This window comes from Hyperolius riggenbachi, chromosome 2 (genome assembly GCF_040937935.1).
Source record: "Hyperolius riggenbachi isolate aHypRig1 chromosome 2, aHypRig1.pri, whole genome shotgun sequence".
Taxonomy (NCBI): domain Eukaryota; kingdom Metazoa; phylum Chordata; class Amphibia; order Anura; family Hyperoliidae; genus Hyperolius; species Hyperolius riggenbachi.
Window position 1 is genome coordinate 334,759,868 of NC_090647.1, and position 19,133 is coordinate 334,779,000.

General features: G+C 43.6%; 1 protein-coding gene across 1 annotated transcript in view; it reads right to left on the bottom strand.

Moving 5' to 3' along the window:
• Nucleotides 1–19,133, bottom strand: part of BAK1 (BCL2 antagonist/killer 1) — a 77,173-nt gene that overhangs the window by 22,685 nt on the left and 35,355 nt on the right. Inside the window, exon 2 of the mRNA XM_068265510.1 lies at nt 11,235–11,341. Coding sequence (XP_068121611.1) covers nt 11,235–11,292 — 58 coding nt within the window. The 5' untranslated portion in view covers nt 11,293–11,341. The remainder of the gene's footprint in view (nt 1–11,234; nt 11,342–19,133) is intronic.

The window sequence follows — 19,133 nt, forward strand, 5'->3', positions numbered from 1 at the left end:
TCACTCGCTCACTACACTTTTGCCACAAATAGCTGGAAAAGGGAGCGAAGCCAGGGGGACCCAGGTGAGGGAGGGGGGCAAACTCCCTCCTTGCTGCTGTGCCCGTTACCCCCCATCCTGGCTGCTACCCCCTCAGGCTACCTGGGGGACACCTATTGGGGTCCTGGCTACAGCCATCCGTTTTTTGGGGAAGGGGAAAAAACAAACAAACACGCAAATGGATCAAAATCGTTTGCTGCAAAAGAGCAGCACGGATCCATTTGGGTCCAGGCTTAAAGGGACACTTAAGTCAAACAACAAAAATGAGTTTTACTCACCTGGGGCTTCCAATAGCCCCCTGCAGCTGTCCGGTGCCCTCGCCGTCTCCATCCGATCCTCCTGGCCCCGCCGGCAGCCACTTCCTGTTTCGGTGACAGGAGCTGACAGGCTGGGGACGCAAGTGATTCTTCGCGTTCCTGGCCACAATAGCGCCATCTATGCTGCTATAGCATATATCATACACCATATAGCAGCATAGAGGGTGCTAATGTGTCTGGGAACGCAAAGAATTACTCGCATCCCCAGCCTGTCAGCTCCCGTCACCGAAACAGGAAGTGGCTGCCGGCAGGGCCAGGAGGATCGGAGGGAGACGGCGAGGGCACCAGACAGCTGCAGGGGGCTATTGGAAGCCCTAGCTGAGTAAAACCCATTTTTTTTGTTTGACTTAAGTGTCCCTTTAAGCAGAATCACGGACCACCAGGATCACGGACCGCAGGTTCTGCAAACGGGCCTAGTGTGGACCTAGCCTTACTCCAGGCCTGTTGAAATGCACTGCACAGCAACTCACTGTTGTAGTGTGAATGATAAAATTAAAGAGAATCTGTATTCTTACTCTTACTCTTAAATTCTTAAAATAAAAAGCATAACATTCTATTTATTATGTTCTCCTGGGCCCCTCTGTGCTGTTTCTGCCACTCCCTGCTGCGATCCTGGCTTGTAATTGCCAGTTTTAGGCAGTGTTTACGAACAAAAGACACGGCTGCTAACCAGAGTGTGATAGGCTGAGAGGAGCTCAATCTGTGACTCACACAGAGCCTGCAGGGGTCGTGGAGAGGGTGTGTATAGCTTCTGCCTATCACAAGCAGAGCAGCACATTCCTTCCTGAGTGCCTGAGCCCAACAAAGCCGTCAGAGGAAAGAAGATTAGACCATATAACAGAGATAATACAGCCACTGTGCAACTAGGAAAGGCTGCAGTAAGACAGACCACATTAGAACAGGTATAGAAATTTAAAGGATAGAAGAAATAAGGCTGAACATTTTGTTAGAGTCTCTTTAAAGTCTATGGACTTTCATGTTACCATGTTTAACACACACTATGTACAGTGCATCAAAACTCACTGCAACTCACATATTGTGAATGAGCCCTCATCAAAGCACACTAATAACAGCTATTCTTAAAGGGAACCTGAACTGAGAATAAAATAATGAGAATAGTAATAACCATACACAGGTCATACTTACCTCCTGTGTAGTCTACTCCTCAATCACTTTCTCCTCTCCTGCTCCCTGTTTGTCCACTGTGATCAATGGAATTCTCCGTCTTCCATTTTAAAAATGGCCATTACCCCATAACAGCTTCCTGGTCAGCACACTGTTAAACTGTAATATCACCCACTTGAGCCATAGGGAAACATGGACATTACCTTGCACAATTAGTTGTAACTGAAAGCTGCTGATATATAACCGACAGCAACTGGTATATTTCAGTTCTGACAAAATATTGTCAGAACTGGAAGGGATCACTGTAAGAACAGAATGGTGAGCTTCTGAAAGGAACTGACGGTAAAGTTAGTATGTAATATTCATTTGCAGCTACGTCATGTATATTTTAAATAATTTTACTCGCTTCAGGTTCCCTTTAACAGTCACACCAAATAGTAGAGTGTAACGTAACAGAAACAGAGACACCGGGTGCACCAAACAAAAGAAAGCAATCTTACATTTAATGAGGCACCCCTTAAAGAGACACTGAAGCGAAAAAAAAAATATGATATAGTGAATTGGTTGTGTACTATGAATAATTACTAGAAGATTAGCAGCAAAGAAAATATTCTCATATTTTTATTTTCAGGTATATAGTGTTTTTTCTAACATTGCATCATTCTATAATATGTGCAGATTACACAACACTCAGCATTCAAAATGAGTCTTTCAGAGCAGTCTGTGAAGTAATGACCTCTCCTCTAGCAGAGGAAAAGTAAATAGTCCAGGAACAGTTGAGATAATAAAAGTCAGATAACAGCCCTCTCCACGACTAACTTAGTCGGAGAGCTTAATGGCTTGTTTGCATAGAGATAACAACTGGAGTTTCTCAACTCTTCCTGTACTGGAAACAATTACACTGATGTATCTGATCTTAATGTTTTATTTCTTAGCTGTGCTACACATACAAATCATAATATCATCATTTTTTTTTTCGCTTCAGTGTCTCTTTAATATGGGCACCATCTTAGTCTGTTAGTTACAATATTGGTAAGGTGCGAATATCAGCGTAGCGATGCCGTGTTTGTCAGGGTTTGCTGTGCATCTCTTACATTAAGTGGGTATCTCTAACCAATTCTCTTCTTCTACCCAATGTTTAATCCTAGATGCCCCCAATGTAAATTCCTTTCCTCATGCCTAACCTTAACTCTTTCAATGTATTATTGCTTCCTAATGTCTACTCAATCCCACCACAAGTAAATCCCTTCTAGAACTCTAACCTTCCTTACCAACATATTGGCTGTCCTAATGATGTCTAAACCTAACGTCCTAATTTCAGTTTTAAATCTAACCTACTCAACCTAAACTCAGTAATTCTCATTAAATAATGCCTATCCCTAATCTTTACCTATTACCAATATTCCCCTTCCACAGTCTTTCTTGTAAGGTGCTTGATTTAGGCATCAGCTGTTATGGATAGGGGAAACCTATTGACCCTGGCATCAGTGGTAGGCATGGGCTCCCTTGTGGCGCAGTCTTAAGTCTTCACCAGACCCTCCTGCAGTGGAAAATGGCCCACTATCCCCTAGCTTGCAGCACACTACTAGTGGCTACCAGGTCATGGTACAAGACAAGAGGAAGATCCACAAAAGGAAGACAGATAGAGGGGGTCCAGTCTGAAGTGAGCGAGGTCAGTAGTATGAGTTAAGGTCAGGTTCTGTTGTGATCAGAAAGAGGTTGATGCGGAAGGTTTATGGACTTGGTCAGTGAATTTAACACAAAAAAAAAGCAGGTAACTATGGGCCAGGCTTGGTCAGCAACTGTACCAGAAGTTGAGATACACAGTAATCAGACAGGCTTGTTTAATAAACATAGCAGAGGTAGATGCAAGCAGCAATCAGAGGATGAAGTCATGACAGGCTGAAGTCAATAACAAGGAGTATAGGTGTAACAGAATAACAGATTGTAGCAACACCAAACGGGGCACAACTGTAGTTGCCCAGACGACCCAGCATGAACCTGCAGAAAAGGAGTGCTTGTATGCTCTGGGAAGTGTGGTAAGAGTCCACGCCTCTTGCTATGACCAAAATCCCATGCATACCCAAACAGACTGGCGCATAGAGTGCATGTGTACCCTATGCCACTGTCAAAATATTGAATAACGGGGGCGGAGCCGACCATGGAGGAGTGAGGTCGTGTGGAAGCTGTGCTCCTGTCCCGGTGTGCTCTAGAAAGCTTACAGCCGAGCAACTCCTCGCCAAAAAGATCCCTAAGGGGTATGAGGAAAGCTGAGAGACAACCCGCAAAGAAAAGGTGCGCACCATCCCTTACGCAAAGGCCGGTAACCCGATATTTCCAAGCAGCCCGCTCTAGCACGGATCCTCCTAAGATGGCGGACCCAGCGGACCAGGCCGCAACGTCTTCCTCTATGAAGGCGGGCCCCTCAGCTCTATGCAATCTTGAAGATATATGGCGCTATCTCCGTAGTCTGCCCACGAAGCAAGACCTAGATGAACAAACGGAGAGGATCGTCACGTCTACAAAGACTGAAATAGCGGCGATCCATGCTGATATTACAGGCCTGTCTGATCGTATCTCCACCACGGAAGCTGATATCGCCACACTGCGGGCAGAGGTGGCCTCCCTCAAAGCGGCAAGCGAAAAGCAACTCGCCAGCTCGCAATCGTTCCGGTGGCAGCTAGAGGACCTGCAGAACAGGGGAAGAAGAAACATCATAAGGGTCCGCGGTGTACCAGAGACGGTGCAAGCGGACGAAATCGTCCCCGCACTCTGCTCGATTTTTAACGGAGTCCTGGGCAGACAGGAAGACAGAGGAATCAAGTTTGATCGTGCGCATAGAGCCTTACGGGCTGTGCCATCCAGCCAAGAACCCCCACAAGACATCATCTGCCGCCTACATAATTACAAAGAAAAAGAAGAAATCATGGCGGCGGCCCGCAACAAGGATCAGGTGGAGTGGCAGGGCTCCTCGGTCTCCCTGTATCAGGATCTGGCTCCCTCCACCCTGGCCCAGCGATGGGCCCTACGCCCGCTAGTCAAAGCATTGCAGCAGGCTGGAATTACCTACCATTGGGGTTTCCCCTTCCAGCTAGTAGTGCGGAAAGGGTCCAAAACCGCCATTTTGCGGCACCCACGTGAGCTACCAGCCTTCTTTGAGGACATCTCCATGCCCGCGGTCGAGCTTCCTGAATGGGACCCAGACTCCTTCGATCCATCGCGTCCACCGAAGAATCGTAGACGGAGACGCCAGTAGTGTGAGTACTTTGTTATCTGTCTGCCCCATGGCCCTCACCTAGACTTTTCTGCATGGGCCCACTCCGGAATGCACTCCCTGAACCCCTCCCTGGGGATATATGAGCAACTAAAAACGCTAACCTGGAAGGCCTTGCCACTCTGTGACGCACTGATATATAGAGCCTACAGGGAACGTTATTTGGGACTATGGTTGCCATGTCCCAGCCCCTCTCTCTGATACACCTATATCGGCAAAACAAAATAGGTTTTATATTGGAAAAGGGGCTGTGGTGGGGCCGTGTGTCGCCGTGCTGCCTTCCCTTTCCCCCTGCTGTGATGACGGGGTCCCGGGCCCCCCTCCCAGTGACTTCCACACATGCTTGATATCTGTTGGCCTACTCGACCACGTTTGCTGTCTGCTAAGATTTCTATTGCATCCTGTAAAATGTATCTGTGTGAACATAAGTAATATGAAATATTTGACTATGCACATGTGGTGGGGGATAGCTGGCCTGGGGGGTACGGAAGGTTACCTCTAGCTGCTGGGGGGGGGGGAGGGGGGCAGCGAACTTGATGAGCTCTAGGGGGGATAGGCTTTATTATGGTGAACACCCCAATGCAGAGCAGTGTCATGAGGTACTCCCCCATTCTCAAAGCCCATGGGGAGAGGGGGGGTATGTTGTAGAAGTGCCCGGGATGGGAAACCTTAGCATAAGCTAGGTAGGGGGCTGGTGAAAACAGGGCCATAGCTGGAGTATTTTTACACTGTAATCTTTAGCATTCTCACACTGACGGCTGATAAAGGTTCTTACACTCTTTGAAGGTTGTTCTTCTCCCCTATTGGGACACATTAAGGTTGTTGCGTTTAAAGTTTGCACGCGGGGACACGGGGTCAGCGACTCCACTCTTAACTATGGTGTGGACTCTCTTACCCCAGGGCGCTTTGCTGCCTCGCCCCCACGAGCACCCTCGGCTTGTGGGAGTTCTGGATGTTACTATCCATAAAAAGGCCTGTCACAGGCCTAATACTAAGAAGACATGTAGAAACATACTTCTTAAGGTATTTTTGTGGTTTGTTACACGAGTTCTTATGCAATCCTCGCTTTCTGTCATCTCTATCTTTCTCTACTCTTTTTTCTGTCACTTGTTCTTTCCGAGTGTGTGGCCGGTGGGGGGGTCTGGGCGAGCTGGTGGGGCCCTGGGATTTTTATTCTACATTCAAGCAGTCACTTAAGGTTCTCTCCTTGAACGCCAGGGGCTTAAATATACCAGAGAAGAGATTGTCTATGCTGAATTTGTGTCGCAGAGAAAGAGCCAATATAGTCTGTTTACAAGAAACTCACTTCAAAAGCCCCTCGCCACCTAAATTATTTAGCAGATATTACAAATCTGCCTTCTATAGTATCCCACAAGATACTAAAACGCTTATAGAAGAATTTGGGGACAAGTTAGGATGATTTAATCTAATCAAGGGCATACTCTACAACCAAAAGGTCACAATTGGCTCTTTTTATGCACCCAATACTCAGCAAGCTCTTTTCCTCCAAAATTTCCTTTCCAAACTAAACACCTTTGCAGAAGGCAGTATAATTCTCGGTGGAGACCTAAATGTGGCACTGGAGCCTGTATTAGACTCCTCCTCTCAAAAATCTGCACTCTCAGAAAAGCTCCTTCGTAAATGTAAAGCTTTGCTACGCGATATGCAGCTGGTGGATGCCTGGAGGCTTCATAATCCCTCCCAAAAGGATTACACCTTCTTCTCATACCCACACAACTCCTACACTAGGATAGACTACGTGTTTATTTCTCACAACTTACTATCAGTATCTGCCTCCCCCGGCATAGGTAACATGACCTTGTCAGATCATGCCCCAGTCTGGATTGAATTATCCTGGGGAGATATTAGAAATAGACCACCCACTTGGCGCATAAACAACTCCCTGATACAAAACAGGCAAATTTACCAAAAAATTAAAAGCGAAATTGAGGAGTTTTTTCGGATAAACATGAGTGAGGAGATGTCCCCTATGACAATCTGGCAAACACAAATGTTTTGTGCGTGGCATCCTGATCCGCGAAGGAGCCCATTGCAAGAGGGAAAGAGAAAAAGATATAGCAGACTCCCTGTCGCTTATTAGCGAACTAGAATCCAAACATAAGGGGGACATGTCCTCGTCCACACTGTTTGACCTAACAGCAGCAAGGGTGCGCCTTAAATCTTTACTGTTCCACAAGGCCAAATTCGCAGCAGAAAGGTGCCACCGCACTTTCTACGAATGGGGTAATAAGTGCGGTTCTATGTTAGCAAGGGCATTGAGATCCCAGCAAACCTCCAATTATATCTCCTGTGTCAAGGATAGGTCATCTGCCCTGCATCATGAATACATGGACATATCGAGAATCTTTAAGGAATATTACGCTAGCTTATATAATCTTCCTTCCTCGTCACTTAATCTCTCCACAGCTGCAAAACGGGACAAGATTAAAATGTATTTGAAGGAATCTAAAATTCCCCGCCTGTCACAAGCGGACGTGGAGGCTCTGGAAGAGCCCTTTATGGAAGATGAGCTGGGAGTGGCCCTCTCTCAAATGCCCACAGGTAAAGCCCCAGGACCAGACGGGTATTCCTTAGAATACTACAACAAATTTAGGAACCTAATCTCCCCGCACCTATTACGGGCCTGTAACTTAATCACAGAACAACCATTAGATCAACATTGGTTTCCCTACCAAATGCTCGAATCCCATGTCACTGTTATCCACAAAGAAGGAAAGGATCCGGCCCAATGCCAAAGCTACAGGCCAATCTCCCTCCTCAACGTGGACCTGAAATTATACTCCAAAATGCTTGCAAATAGGCTAGCCCCTCTACTACCTAACTTGATCCACTTGGATCAGGTGGGGTTTATCCCGGGTCGCGAGGCAAGGGACAACACAATCCGTACCCTTAATGTGCTGCATTGGGTGAGGTCCCAGTCCACCCCTACTCTACTACTATCTACAGATGCTGAGAAAGCATTCGACAGGGTGGACTGGGACTTCATCGAGGGGACACTGTGGCACATAGGCTTGGGAGGTATGATGCGCAAGAGAATCCTTGCCCTATACTCATGCCCTAATGCGAAAGTTAAAGCCAATGGAGTTCTGTCAGACACATTTAACATCCAAAATGGCACTCGTCAGGGGTGTCCGCTCTCCCCACTCATTTTTGCACTGACCCTTGAACCTTTTCTCAGCACAGTACGCAACAATCCCGACATTGGGGGGGGGGGGGGTGCAGTTCCCGAAATCCCAGCATAAGGTCGCTGCTTACGCAGATGATATGCTATTCTATTTGACCAATCCACACATCTCTTTACCCAACCTTCTTCTGGAATTTCGGAAATATGGGCTTCTCTCAAATATGTCAATCAATTATGATAAAAGCGAGGCGATGGGAGTTCTGCTACCACAAACTCTCAAGTCCACTATTCAAAGTAATTTCCCTTTTAAATGGCCCCCAATCTACATTAAATACCTAGGGGTGCACATTACACCAGACCCAAGAGATTTAGTCTCCAATAATTTCACCCCTGCTCTAGAACGAATCAAAAAAGACCTCCAAAAGTGGAACAAACAGCAATTTTCCTGGTTTGGAAGATCTAGTATAATAAAGATGACGATTATGCCGCGGCTACTTTACCTGTTCCAGACCCTTCCTATCTATATCCCATCCTCGTTCTTCAAGATGGTGACCCGAGCCTTCTCCAAATTTATCTGGAACGGTCGTAAACCCAGGTTGAAATATCAGACCCAGACAGCTCCCAAGGAATCGGGGGGAATGGCAGTTCCTAATCCTAAACTATACTATACTGCTGCGGTACTTATCCGCATTATTGATTGGCACAGGCATGCCGATCACAAACGATGGGTAGGAATGGAAGAAGAGCTCTTAAAGGATAAGTTAAGCAACGTTCCCTGGGCCACTAAATTCAGGAAAATCTCTGACCCCGCTGTCTCTATGGTAGCACACACCATCAGTGTTTTCGCCAGATATAGACATTTACCATTAATGTCTCCTTGGCCCACTCCTCTCATGCCCATCCTGGATAACCCTGCTTTCCTGCCGGGTTTACCAGCTAAGAGCTACCCAATTTGGAGGGGGGGACCGACTATACGAGCCCATCTTATGTTAGAGAATGGAGACTGGACACACCTTCAGACACTAGCCCAAACTGTAGGTGCACAGACTTTAGACCCCTGGAGCTGGATCCAATTTAAGCACTTCCTTATGTCTCAAGGACCTAAGTCCAGCTATAACAGACCCCTTACCGTCTTTGAACGAACGTGCATGGAAGAGGGCCAAATACGGGGAACAGTCTCTCTAATGTACTCTATTCTAAACGATGTTGCCGCACCATCAGCCCAATTTCGAAACAAATGGGAACAGGACTTGGGATTAACGTTCACAGACAAACAGTAGGACAAGATTCTAATTTTTGCTCACAAATCATCCTTATCCTCTAGATTCCAGGAGTCAGGCTATAAACTATTAACCCGATGGTACTTGACCCCATCCCGTTTACATACCATGTTTCCCAGTATATCTAACCTGTGTTGGAGGTGTGGACAAGATGTGGGAACCCTAGTTCATACATTCTGGTCATGCCTTAAGCTCATACAATTCTGGACGGATGTCAGAAGCATTATGCATGAGTTAACTGACTTTCTTCCACCTGACTCTCCAGCTTTCTTTTTGCTACACCACAACACCTGGTCCATTAGAAGATATAAAAAAACGCGAACAAGACATCTAATTAATGCAGCTAGGACTCTGATTGCCAGGCTCTGGAAGTCAGAAGACCCGCCCAGAATCGGCGATTGGCTGAAGCTGGTAGGGCAAATACAACATATGGAGGATATCACGGCCACGCTACATAATAAACCTGACCAGTATTGGAAGACATGGTATGGCTGGTTTGAGTTTCAAGAAACGCAATGATACAAGTCACTTCTAATTAACTAGATGGCCCGGAACATACACCCTCCCAGACAGTTTAATAAGTCCCGCCTTACTCAATTCCTCCCCCCTGGCGTGGGGAGAAGAGAACACTTACTCCCTACCCGGGGTCCCCCCCTGCTTCGCTCTGGGCTCCTACCACGGCCGTCCACATCTTCTCCTTCTCTTTCTTCCTTTCTCTTTTTTTTTTTCTTTTTATGTTTTCAGAGTGAACAGAGGAGAATAATATTCTCTAGATATACTGGGTGAGACTAAATTTTCTCTATTATAGGCCCCCTGGTGTATGATCCCTATGGGCCCAGGGAAGCCGTGATAATAACAATGAATGTCTAACCTATTACGCTGCTCTTATTGCCTATATTACATACTAAGATAAGTATATAAAGTAACGGCGTTGTGTGACCACTGTTTTTATCCTCCAAGACTCCAAGACTCATACATGTCTCCTTTTCTATCTTCATATGAAGCTACATTGGACATTGACCCTATATGTAGCTATATTCTGTTATTGTTTAACTACATAGATCTGGTGATACTTCTTCCATGTGTCTTTCATGTTATGACTTATGGCATTTATGCTAACTGTCTATGTATCTCACTGCTTCTCCTTTATATTCAAAATAAAAGAATCTAAAAAAAAAAATATTGAATAACCAAAGCTCAGTTGTCCTTGGTGTGAGTCTAATCAGAGTACATGATAGCATATACAAATCTGTACTACAATGTAACTCATGTGCCATAGATATGAATACCATTTTCAGTCTAGCTGTAAATTTAAACAACACCAGACTTATTTTAACCACTTTACCACCAAGGGGTTTTCCCCCTTATGAACATGAGCAATTTTCACATTTTAGTACTCTCCCCATTCATTCATCAATAACGTTATCACGCCTTATCACACCAAAATGATGTATACATTTTTTTTTCACCACAAATTGAAATTTCTTTGGGTGGTAATTTTTGTTAAGAATTATTAACCATTACTTGTCCTTTTAGGTTTTTTTTCCACTAAGTACAGTGTTTCAGCTACATGGAATTCACCTAGCTGAGACACTAATTATCCCACCTGTGCATATGTGAGGTTGCCTGAATAACATGCACCGTTGGGGAGTCGCAAGGACAGGTTTAAGAAACACGCAATAAGAAACACTTTTTTTTTCTATTTCCACCACCGCGTTGCATTTCGATTTCCGGTGGGAGAACAAAAAGCTCAGTTTGAATTGATGAACTGTGGGGAAAATTGCATAGCGGCACAATTTCTATGCAATTTCCCTGTGTTCCTATATAAAGTTTAGGAGTGCAAACACAGCAAAAATGCAGCAGGCTGGCCATTGCGATTCAGAAAAAAGACGCAAATCGCACTAGTGGCCAATGTGTATGGCTTACTCTGGCACTTTGACCACCATCTCTTCACACTTTCCAACTAATCAAGACCATTTGTCAAACATTACTGATCCTCTAATAGGCATAGCTTCTCATTTTCATTATATTGTGTAAACTCAAGGATGGCTTACCACTGGCCCCGAGGTCATCTGTGTAATCTGTAGTATCCTCTCGGCCTCCAGTTGCCATAACTGACAAAGGGAGGGGAAGGAGGCTCAAGGGAAGCGTTCGGATGATCCTGCAAATAGAATAACAGTATTTAACTTCCCAGAAAAACACTTAACTATAAAAGAATAAACTCATATGTACATACAGTACATACAGTAACACATAAAGGGCTAATAAAGATAATAGGGAGTAACCGCAGATGAAATATCAGGGTATATACCGTCCTCAGACAGATACTTCTGTTTTCAGGCCTAGTTCTCTACCCTCCACACCAATGCAAAGAGTGGAAGTATGTGGGGAAGTGGTTGGCAAGTAACGCATTACATGGGGAGTTTGTCATTGGAGAGTTTTTCACCTGTGAACATGTCAAGGGCATAGGAGCGAGAAAAGTCTATCACCAGGTCACACGGGTGGAGGGAGCGGACCAGTCACTGAGGGCTGAGGAAACTTCGGGACCCACCACTGGGAATCATTGGGGCAATGGGGCAGGGATGAGGGGAGTCTGTCACGGGTAGAAAACTATGCTATGCTATAAAAAAAAAATCCTCTTTTGCCACTCCCACAACCAGCATACACCATTTTTCATTTGGGCACCTGTCCCTAAAGGATTCTATGAATCACACTGCGGCTCTAAGGGTAAAAAGAAATAATTTCTTACGTATTTTATTTATTTATGAAGACTTTGGGAAAGTTGAGGGAACGGTTAAATACTTTATTAAGCTCTGTGCAGGAAATAGATAGGTATTTGATAAGACTTTGCTGAGCTGCAGCTGCAGTGCAGGCTACAAAGAGGTCATATCTCAGCAGCAGAGGATAGAGTTGGGGATTATGAGATGATCTGCACTGTGCTCATACAGAAAAATTAGCCAGTACCCTGCCCTCTCCCGGCTAATGGTTGACTACCTCAGATGGGTGATGCTGGTATACTTGAAGTATTTTTAATAGCAGATGGAATGCTGTTCTCTCAGCCCAATAGCATCTGTCATGGCAAAGGAACAGCGTTTTGCAAACTCAACCAGCTAAGTAATTAAAATAAATAGTAATGAAAAAATAGTAGTGCAAAAAACTGACCGCCCAGCATGTTCCAAAGTCAAGGCAAGACAGAAACAGTCTTTATGTTAGATTCCTAGTCCTTTATGTGTAAAATGGTACTTATTGAAACCACTGTATTTTATATGCTGCCAGCTTCTTGTCTGCCACTGCTAGCTGTAAGAAGCTGACGTGGATATAGTGATTTTAAGGCAATGTGGAAAAGTGTTTTCCAGTTTGCTGCAATTTAGCTGCTCCTCTGCCCATGTTGCTTCCATGGTGGCATGACAGCTTTTACAGATCACAGTGGATAAGAACAAAGGGGTTGCTGGAGCTTGTTAGAGTGGCACCTCTAATAGGATGCCTGTGCAACTGCAGCGCCACCATATTGGCTTTAGTTAAATTATAAGTCATGTTCTGAGGCACAAACAGCTGAATAAATAATTGTAATTTTGTTTGCAGATATGTAAAAGGGAACCTGATTTGAAAACAATAAGGAGTATTTTAAATAGTTGCCACACTTTAAAAATGTATTTGCCTGATTATTGAAAAGTCATGTAAATAGGGCTAACATGCAGTCTTGTTTTAGTCACACTGGAGCGAGAAAACCACACACAGCTGAGTCATAGTGTATCAGAATAGCTGATCTGCATACTTGTTCTGTTCTTTGATTCAGGATGTATTAGAGACAGAGGATTATAGTAAAACTTTCACTCAAGAAGGAAGCCAGCAATGGCACCTTCCATATTCTAATTCACACTTCTAGCATGTGTACAGGTGTCTCCCCACATCACACATAGTTCAAGCAAGCCGGAACTTAGGCGTCAGCCACACCCATTGTTCCCCTCCTGATGGTATCTGCTTTGTTGTAACTGTACCATGGTCCCTTCTGGCCTGCAGGATCCTGTAGCCTTGTGAGTGGCCAGTACTGCACTCCGCACAAAACTTTCACCTGAGGGTCATCATCCCTGCGGCTGACAATCTTCATGCATTTGTACATAGCTTTAAGAAAGCTGCCATTGCTGCCATGGGTAATAAATATTGCCTAGATGTCTTCTGACCTCAGCAGTTTACATCACACACTTGCAACAAGCCTACAGCTAGTGTAGATACAGTCCAGCAGCGTTAAATAAGCACACCTTACCCGCATAATCATGCTGGGCTAGTATTAAAGTGTACCTGTCCCCCAAATGGGTACTTACCAAGGTAGAGGGAAACCTCTGGATAATCCAGAGGCTTCCCCCATCTTCCTCCTCCTCGCCATTCCATAGCCATAGAAAGGGGCTTGTTGAAGGCGCTCAGCCGCACTGCACAGGCAGCCTGCACCCAAGCCGCTGCTTCATGCTACTGCGCAGGTGCAAGTCATCCTGAGCCTGCGCAGTGCAGACACGCTCATTCTCATACAAAGGCTTGTATTTAGAGAGTTAGCTTGTCTAATTCCCCCTCATATGGGACTGATCACGAGTGTAATTTGATCTCTCAGCTGTGTCAGCTGGCTGCCTTGGCAGAGCAGCTAATTTGTAAAAATAGGATGTTCACACTATGTCTGCTTCCATGAAAGAAGGAAATAGACACAGTGCAAATTTATTGCAGGATTTCTCAAACCTGTAACAAATGTTTTTTCTTTAAAGATAAATATGCTGTTGCTTATCTTGTAGAGCAGAGAGGAAGTTCTGGTTTGCTTTAAGGACACAGTGACGATCAGACAAATTGTCATACGGCTGGAGAAAGCAACAAGATAATGTGGTGATGCCCAGCAGCACAGTAATCACTAGAGAAGTATTGAGCACAAGTGAGACAAAGGATGCATCCAGCAGGACAAATGATTGTCTGCAATCAAACTAATTCAAAATACAACTGGGGGAAGAGGCATTATTGTGAGCAAACTCCTAGCCTGAAATATTGAAGAGCTGACTGTTCCGATGTTGCAAGGCTGCAATATTATTTCTCAAGAAAGCAAACAAACATCTTTTCAATTTAAAACCTAACCGAATAAATGGATGTCTCGCTGAAAATCGAGGTCATACTTCTTGCTGATTCCCCTGCATACATGGAACAGAATGCTTTTAAAACTGTTTCAAAGTGTAATCATTTATTTTAAGTATCATATATTAATGTTTGACAAAGTTTGATCAAAATCTATAAACACCTCATAGATGCAGCAATTTCCACTGCCAGGAAGTTATTTATTTGCAAAATCACAACACAACATCCAATGCTATTCATTGCCGGCAGTTCTGAAAGCAGGATGCTACCCAATACTGATATTTTAGCTGAGAGTAGATGCTGCGTGAGGGAGTCACTTATTAGTTTCTCTACTGATGAACTAGCCCTGCTGGAGATCTTCACTGCCTGAAAGTGTAAGGCTAAGTTATCGCTATGAGTGTTGCACAATGACCATTCTGCTACCATACAGGCATAATGCAACACACTCTGCATGTTAAAATGTGCAAGTCATTTTCTTAGTATGAACATTATAGCATACAGTATAATTTTGTTATAGTAAACTACAAGGGACCAGGAAAAGTGGTTTACTATATCAGATTGGCCAGGACCTGGAAAGGTAAATGTTTACTATATCAGAGTCTAATATAACAAGATTATACCGTATTAGTAAAAAAAAATCCCCCACCTTAAAAAATAACGGGCGCTATGCCAATGGGCATGTGCCGTGCACACAGCCACACCCACCCCGCAATGCATGAATGGCAGTGACTCCCCCTGCACACACAGATGCAACCCAGACACACTGCTGCAACCAACGCAAACCTACTCACATTCCCATCCAAAACCGGTGCCCGAAATTCACCAATGCATGCGCGCCTGGATGCATGGACACAGGAAGACGCAGGGACAGGGAAATGATTATTTAGAATGAAATATGCACGTTTTCACACATCCAGAGACACACAATAGAAAGTGCATTTGGATAATATGGTCTGTTACAATCCAGAGATATGACGATACGAAGCGAGATCACATGTGGTCTCGCATACCATGTAACACGCATAATGTGAACACATTGGACTCAATTCACTAACCTTATCTCCTGTCTTTAATAACGTTTCTAGAGTTATCACCATGGTGATAAGGCATGTAGTATTCAGGAAACATTTTACCTCAGGCAAAGCTAAAGTTATCTCTTCTGTCTTTAAGTTAAGGTGAGTTCTCCAAAGTTAACTCTTCAATCCTTAAAATAACTTCAAAATTCTAAAGTTAAAGACAGGCTGTTAATTAACTGTGTGTGAAAATAACTACAGAGGAGGTAACTTACTACAGTGGAGGTAACTTAAGGAATGAAGAGATAAGAGAACTCTCTCACTGTGTGGTGGTAAGTTTTTTCTTGCCTTATTATCTCCAGCATGATCTTAGTGAATTTAGGCCAATGTGACTTCTCTAGCTTCAGAAATATTAGTCTCACAACTTCTTTGACTATCTTGTTAAAGTGGAGCTCCAAGTGAAAATATTGACCAGAAAAGGAGATTACCTCAGTAGTAGTGCTGTGATTTCAGGTGCAGTAGTCTCTCTACTGGTGTGAGACCTCGGGAGGGCTATTCAATATCTAACCAAAAGTTAAATATTACAGTTATCCAATAAGGCTAGGCACGCACACTCAGGAATGATTATCCAGCATGTCCAACCAAAATCCAGCATGTCCAACCAAAATCCAGCATGTCCAACCACCAATGGCAAGTTTGAGGATGGAGAGACACAATCTCAAAAGTCACCCAAAATAATCACAAAGAATAGTTCCAGACGATGAAAATCTAAAGGTGCCAATTAAAGATACAATATTAGCATAGGATGGACCTTCTGATTCGATAATTGTGATTGGAAAGAAGCGATCGATCGAACTTATAAGTGGAATAAAAAATATAACCAATCCGTTAATATCAGATAGCATCTATCTGAAAAATGGATAGATCATCCATTTGATAAAACGAAACGTTTAAAGTTGGTGGCACCATCAACACTATCTGATCTGATCAATCGGAAGGTTGATTGTTTGCTAATAGTATCATTAATGGGCAACTTGAGGTCTATACAGGCTCTGGTTGGGTAGTAGCAATGCAGTCCTATTAAGGCTTCAGGAAAATAATCTACATTTAATACAAACTTGGTATTTCCCACGTCCCTCTTCAAGTCAATCCAGCTCAGAAGACAAGCATGAAAAAGAGCTACATATCTTAGGGGATCCAGCCGCCTGCCTACAAAAAGGTTAGAATGTGAAAGGTCCTACACACTATGATGTCTGATATAAAGCTGGACCAGGCTTTGGTGTTTTTCTTTCAACACTTAGCAAAGAGAATAAGAAGTGAGCATTGCAAGGCCCAGAGAAAATGTATTCATGCGCACAGATACAGAAGAACATTAATCACGTACACCATTAAATTATAAAAGACAATCCAGAGGCATGAACAATTATCCTGTGCTACCATTAATTATGGGAGCTTTAAACACACTAGAATATATTATGTATAAGGTGCACACCGAGAGGCAAAGAATCAATTCACACTAAAGATTTATATAAATAGAAAGTAGCACACAAAATGTTGTATAAATACTCACACAAAATAAATCATAAGAAAAAGTACTCCATTACAAAGTACATTATCAAATACTCATGGGAATAATTCACAGATGGATCTATGACGAAGTAGACGTTATTAGCATGAGGTGTAATTATTATATACAAAAGAATATATACCGTACACATCTACAAATATATCTACTTCATGTGGGATCCAAACCACTTACTAGAAATGGCTTGGGAATGACGATATATTAGCAGAAACATCAGGTGGCCTTGAATCATGCCCATTGCTTCATAGTATAGTGCAGATTTATGCACTCTCTGTACTGTGTAGCTACCCCCTCTATGCTCTCTTCACATTGTTGTATTTTTGCCTATTTGAGCATCTAGAATATCTAAGAAAATGAGTGCCGAATTTCAATATAATATTTGAAAAAACAAATATTTCTGTTTTATGACTTTTTTCACAATACATTTTTCCCTTTACTGTTACCCCTTTGTGGTAAATTTCTAAGAGTGGTAAAACTTTGTAGCAATGGCCAGAAATGACAGTAAGGCCCAGTGCACACCGAGCGGTTTTTGGAGCGATCCGCCGGCCGCATCCGCCTGGAAAAATGCTTGGCTAATGTACTGCAATGGGATGGTGCACACCGGCGGTTTGAGGTTTTTGCCAAGCCGCAAACGCGCCGTTTGCGGTTTGCTTAAAAAAAAAAACCGCTGGTGTGCACCACACATTGAAATACAATAGCCAAGCGTTTTCACTGGCTGATGCGGCTGGTGGATCGCATACAAAATCCGCTTGGTGTGCACCCGGCCAAATCTCTGCTCTCAAAACCGCTAGCGTTTTGACGATCTGCTAGTGGTTTTGGTGTGCACTGGGCCTGAGGCCTGGTGCACACCAGAGGAGTTTTTCTGAGCATTTTGAGTTTTTAAATCTGCTGCTAATGTTATCCTATGTGTCTGTGCACACTGGAGCAATGAGGTTTTGTAAAAAACCCCATAGCATTACATTGGGAAGAGCTTTTGAAACCTCTAAAAGCTCTTCCCAATGTAATGCTATGGGGTTTTTACAAAACCTCATTGCTCCAGTGTGCACAGACACATAGGATAACATTAGCAGCAGATTTAAAAACTCAAAACGCTCAGAAAAACTCCTCTGGTGTGCACCAGGCCTATGGCCCGGTGCACACCAAAACCGCTAGCAGATCCACAATACGCTAGCGGTTTTGGGAGCTGATTTCAGAGCGATTCTAGGTATGTTTAGAGAGGTTTTCTAAACATACCTAGCAATTTTAGGTGCGTTTTTGTGTAGCAGATTACACATATTGTTACAGTAAAATCTGTTACTGAACAGCTACTGTAACAAAAATGCCTGGCAAACCGCTCTGAAGTAGCGTTTTTCAGAGCAGTTTGCGTTTTTCCTATACTTTACATTGAGGACGAAACGCTTCCGAAATCTGCAAACGCGCAGCAGGAGGTGCGTTTGCGGCTTGGCAAAAACCGCAAACCGCCGGTGTGCACCATCCCATTGCAATACATTAGACAAGCGTTTTTATAGGCGGATGCGGCCGGCGGATCGCTCCAAAAACCGCTCGGTGTGCACTGGGTCTAAGAAGTAAATTCTCAAAGCCAAGGGTCAGCATTAATATAGCAGTCTTAATTTGTCTACCTACTTACATACTAATTGTATTTTATGCTAATTATATTTTACCATACTAATTCTGGTGAGAATTTGACGCCAGTATATTATGAAAACAAAAAAAGTAGATCCTGCAAGTACTGCATCACACCATGAATCACAGTTAAATATTTGCTTTATTTATACAACAATAAACAAGTTAAAACCATATTAAAAATAACCATCAAGGACAAATTAAGTGAGAAGAAGAAGGGAGCTGCCATATTTATTTCCTTTAAACAATATCATGTCCTGGCAATCCTGCTGATCTATTTGGCTGCAGTATTGTCTGAGTAACACCAGAGACAAGCATCCAGCTAATCTTGTCATATCTGACAATACTGTCAGAAACATCTGATCTGCTGCATGCTTGTTCAGGGCCAACTGTTAAAAGTATTTAATGCAGAGGATCAGCAGGATAGCCAGGCAACTGGTATTGCTTGAAAGGAAATATATATGGCAACCTCCATATCCCTCCCTGGGGGACACAGTTGCATCATATATTTGAATGTAGATAACCGTAACAATAGGATCTCACAAGCTCCACATTAAATATCAAATTAAATAATCCATATTGAAGCTCAATCTAGTAAACAATAAAGTGCAGTATGCAATAGAGTG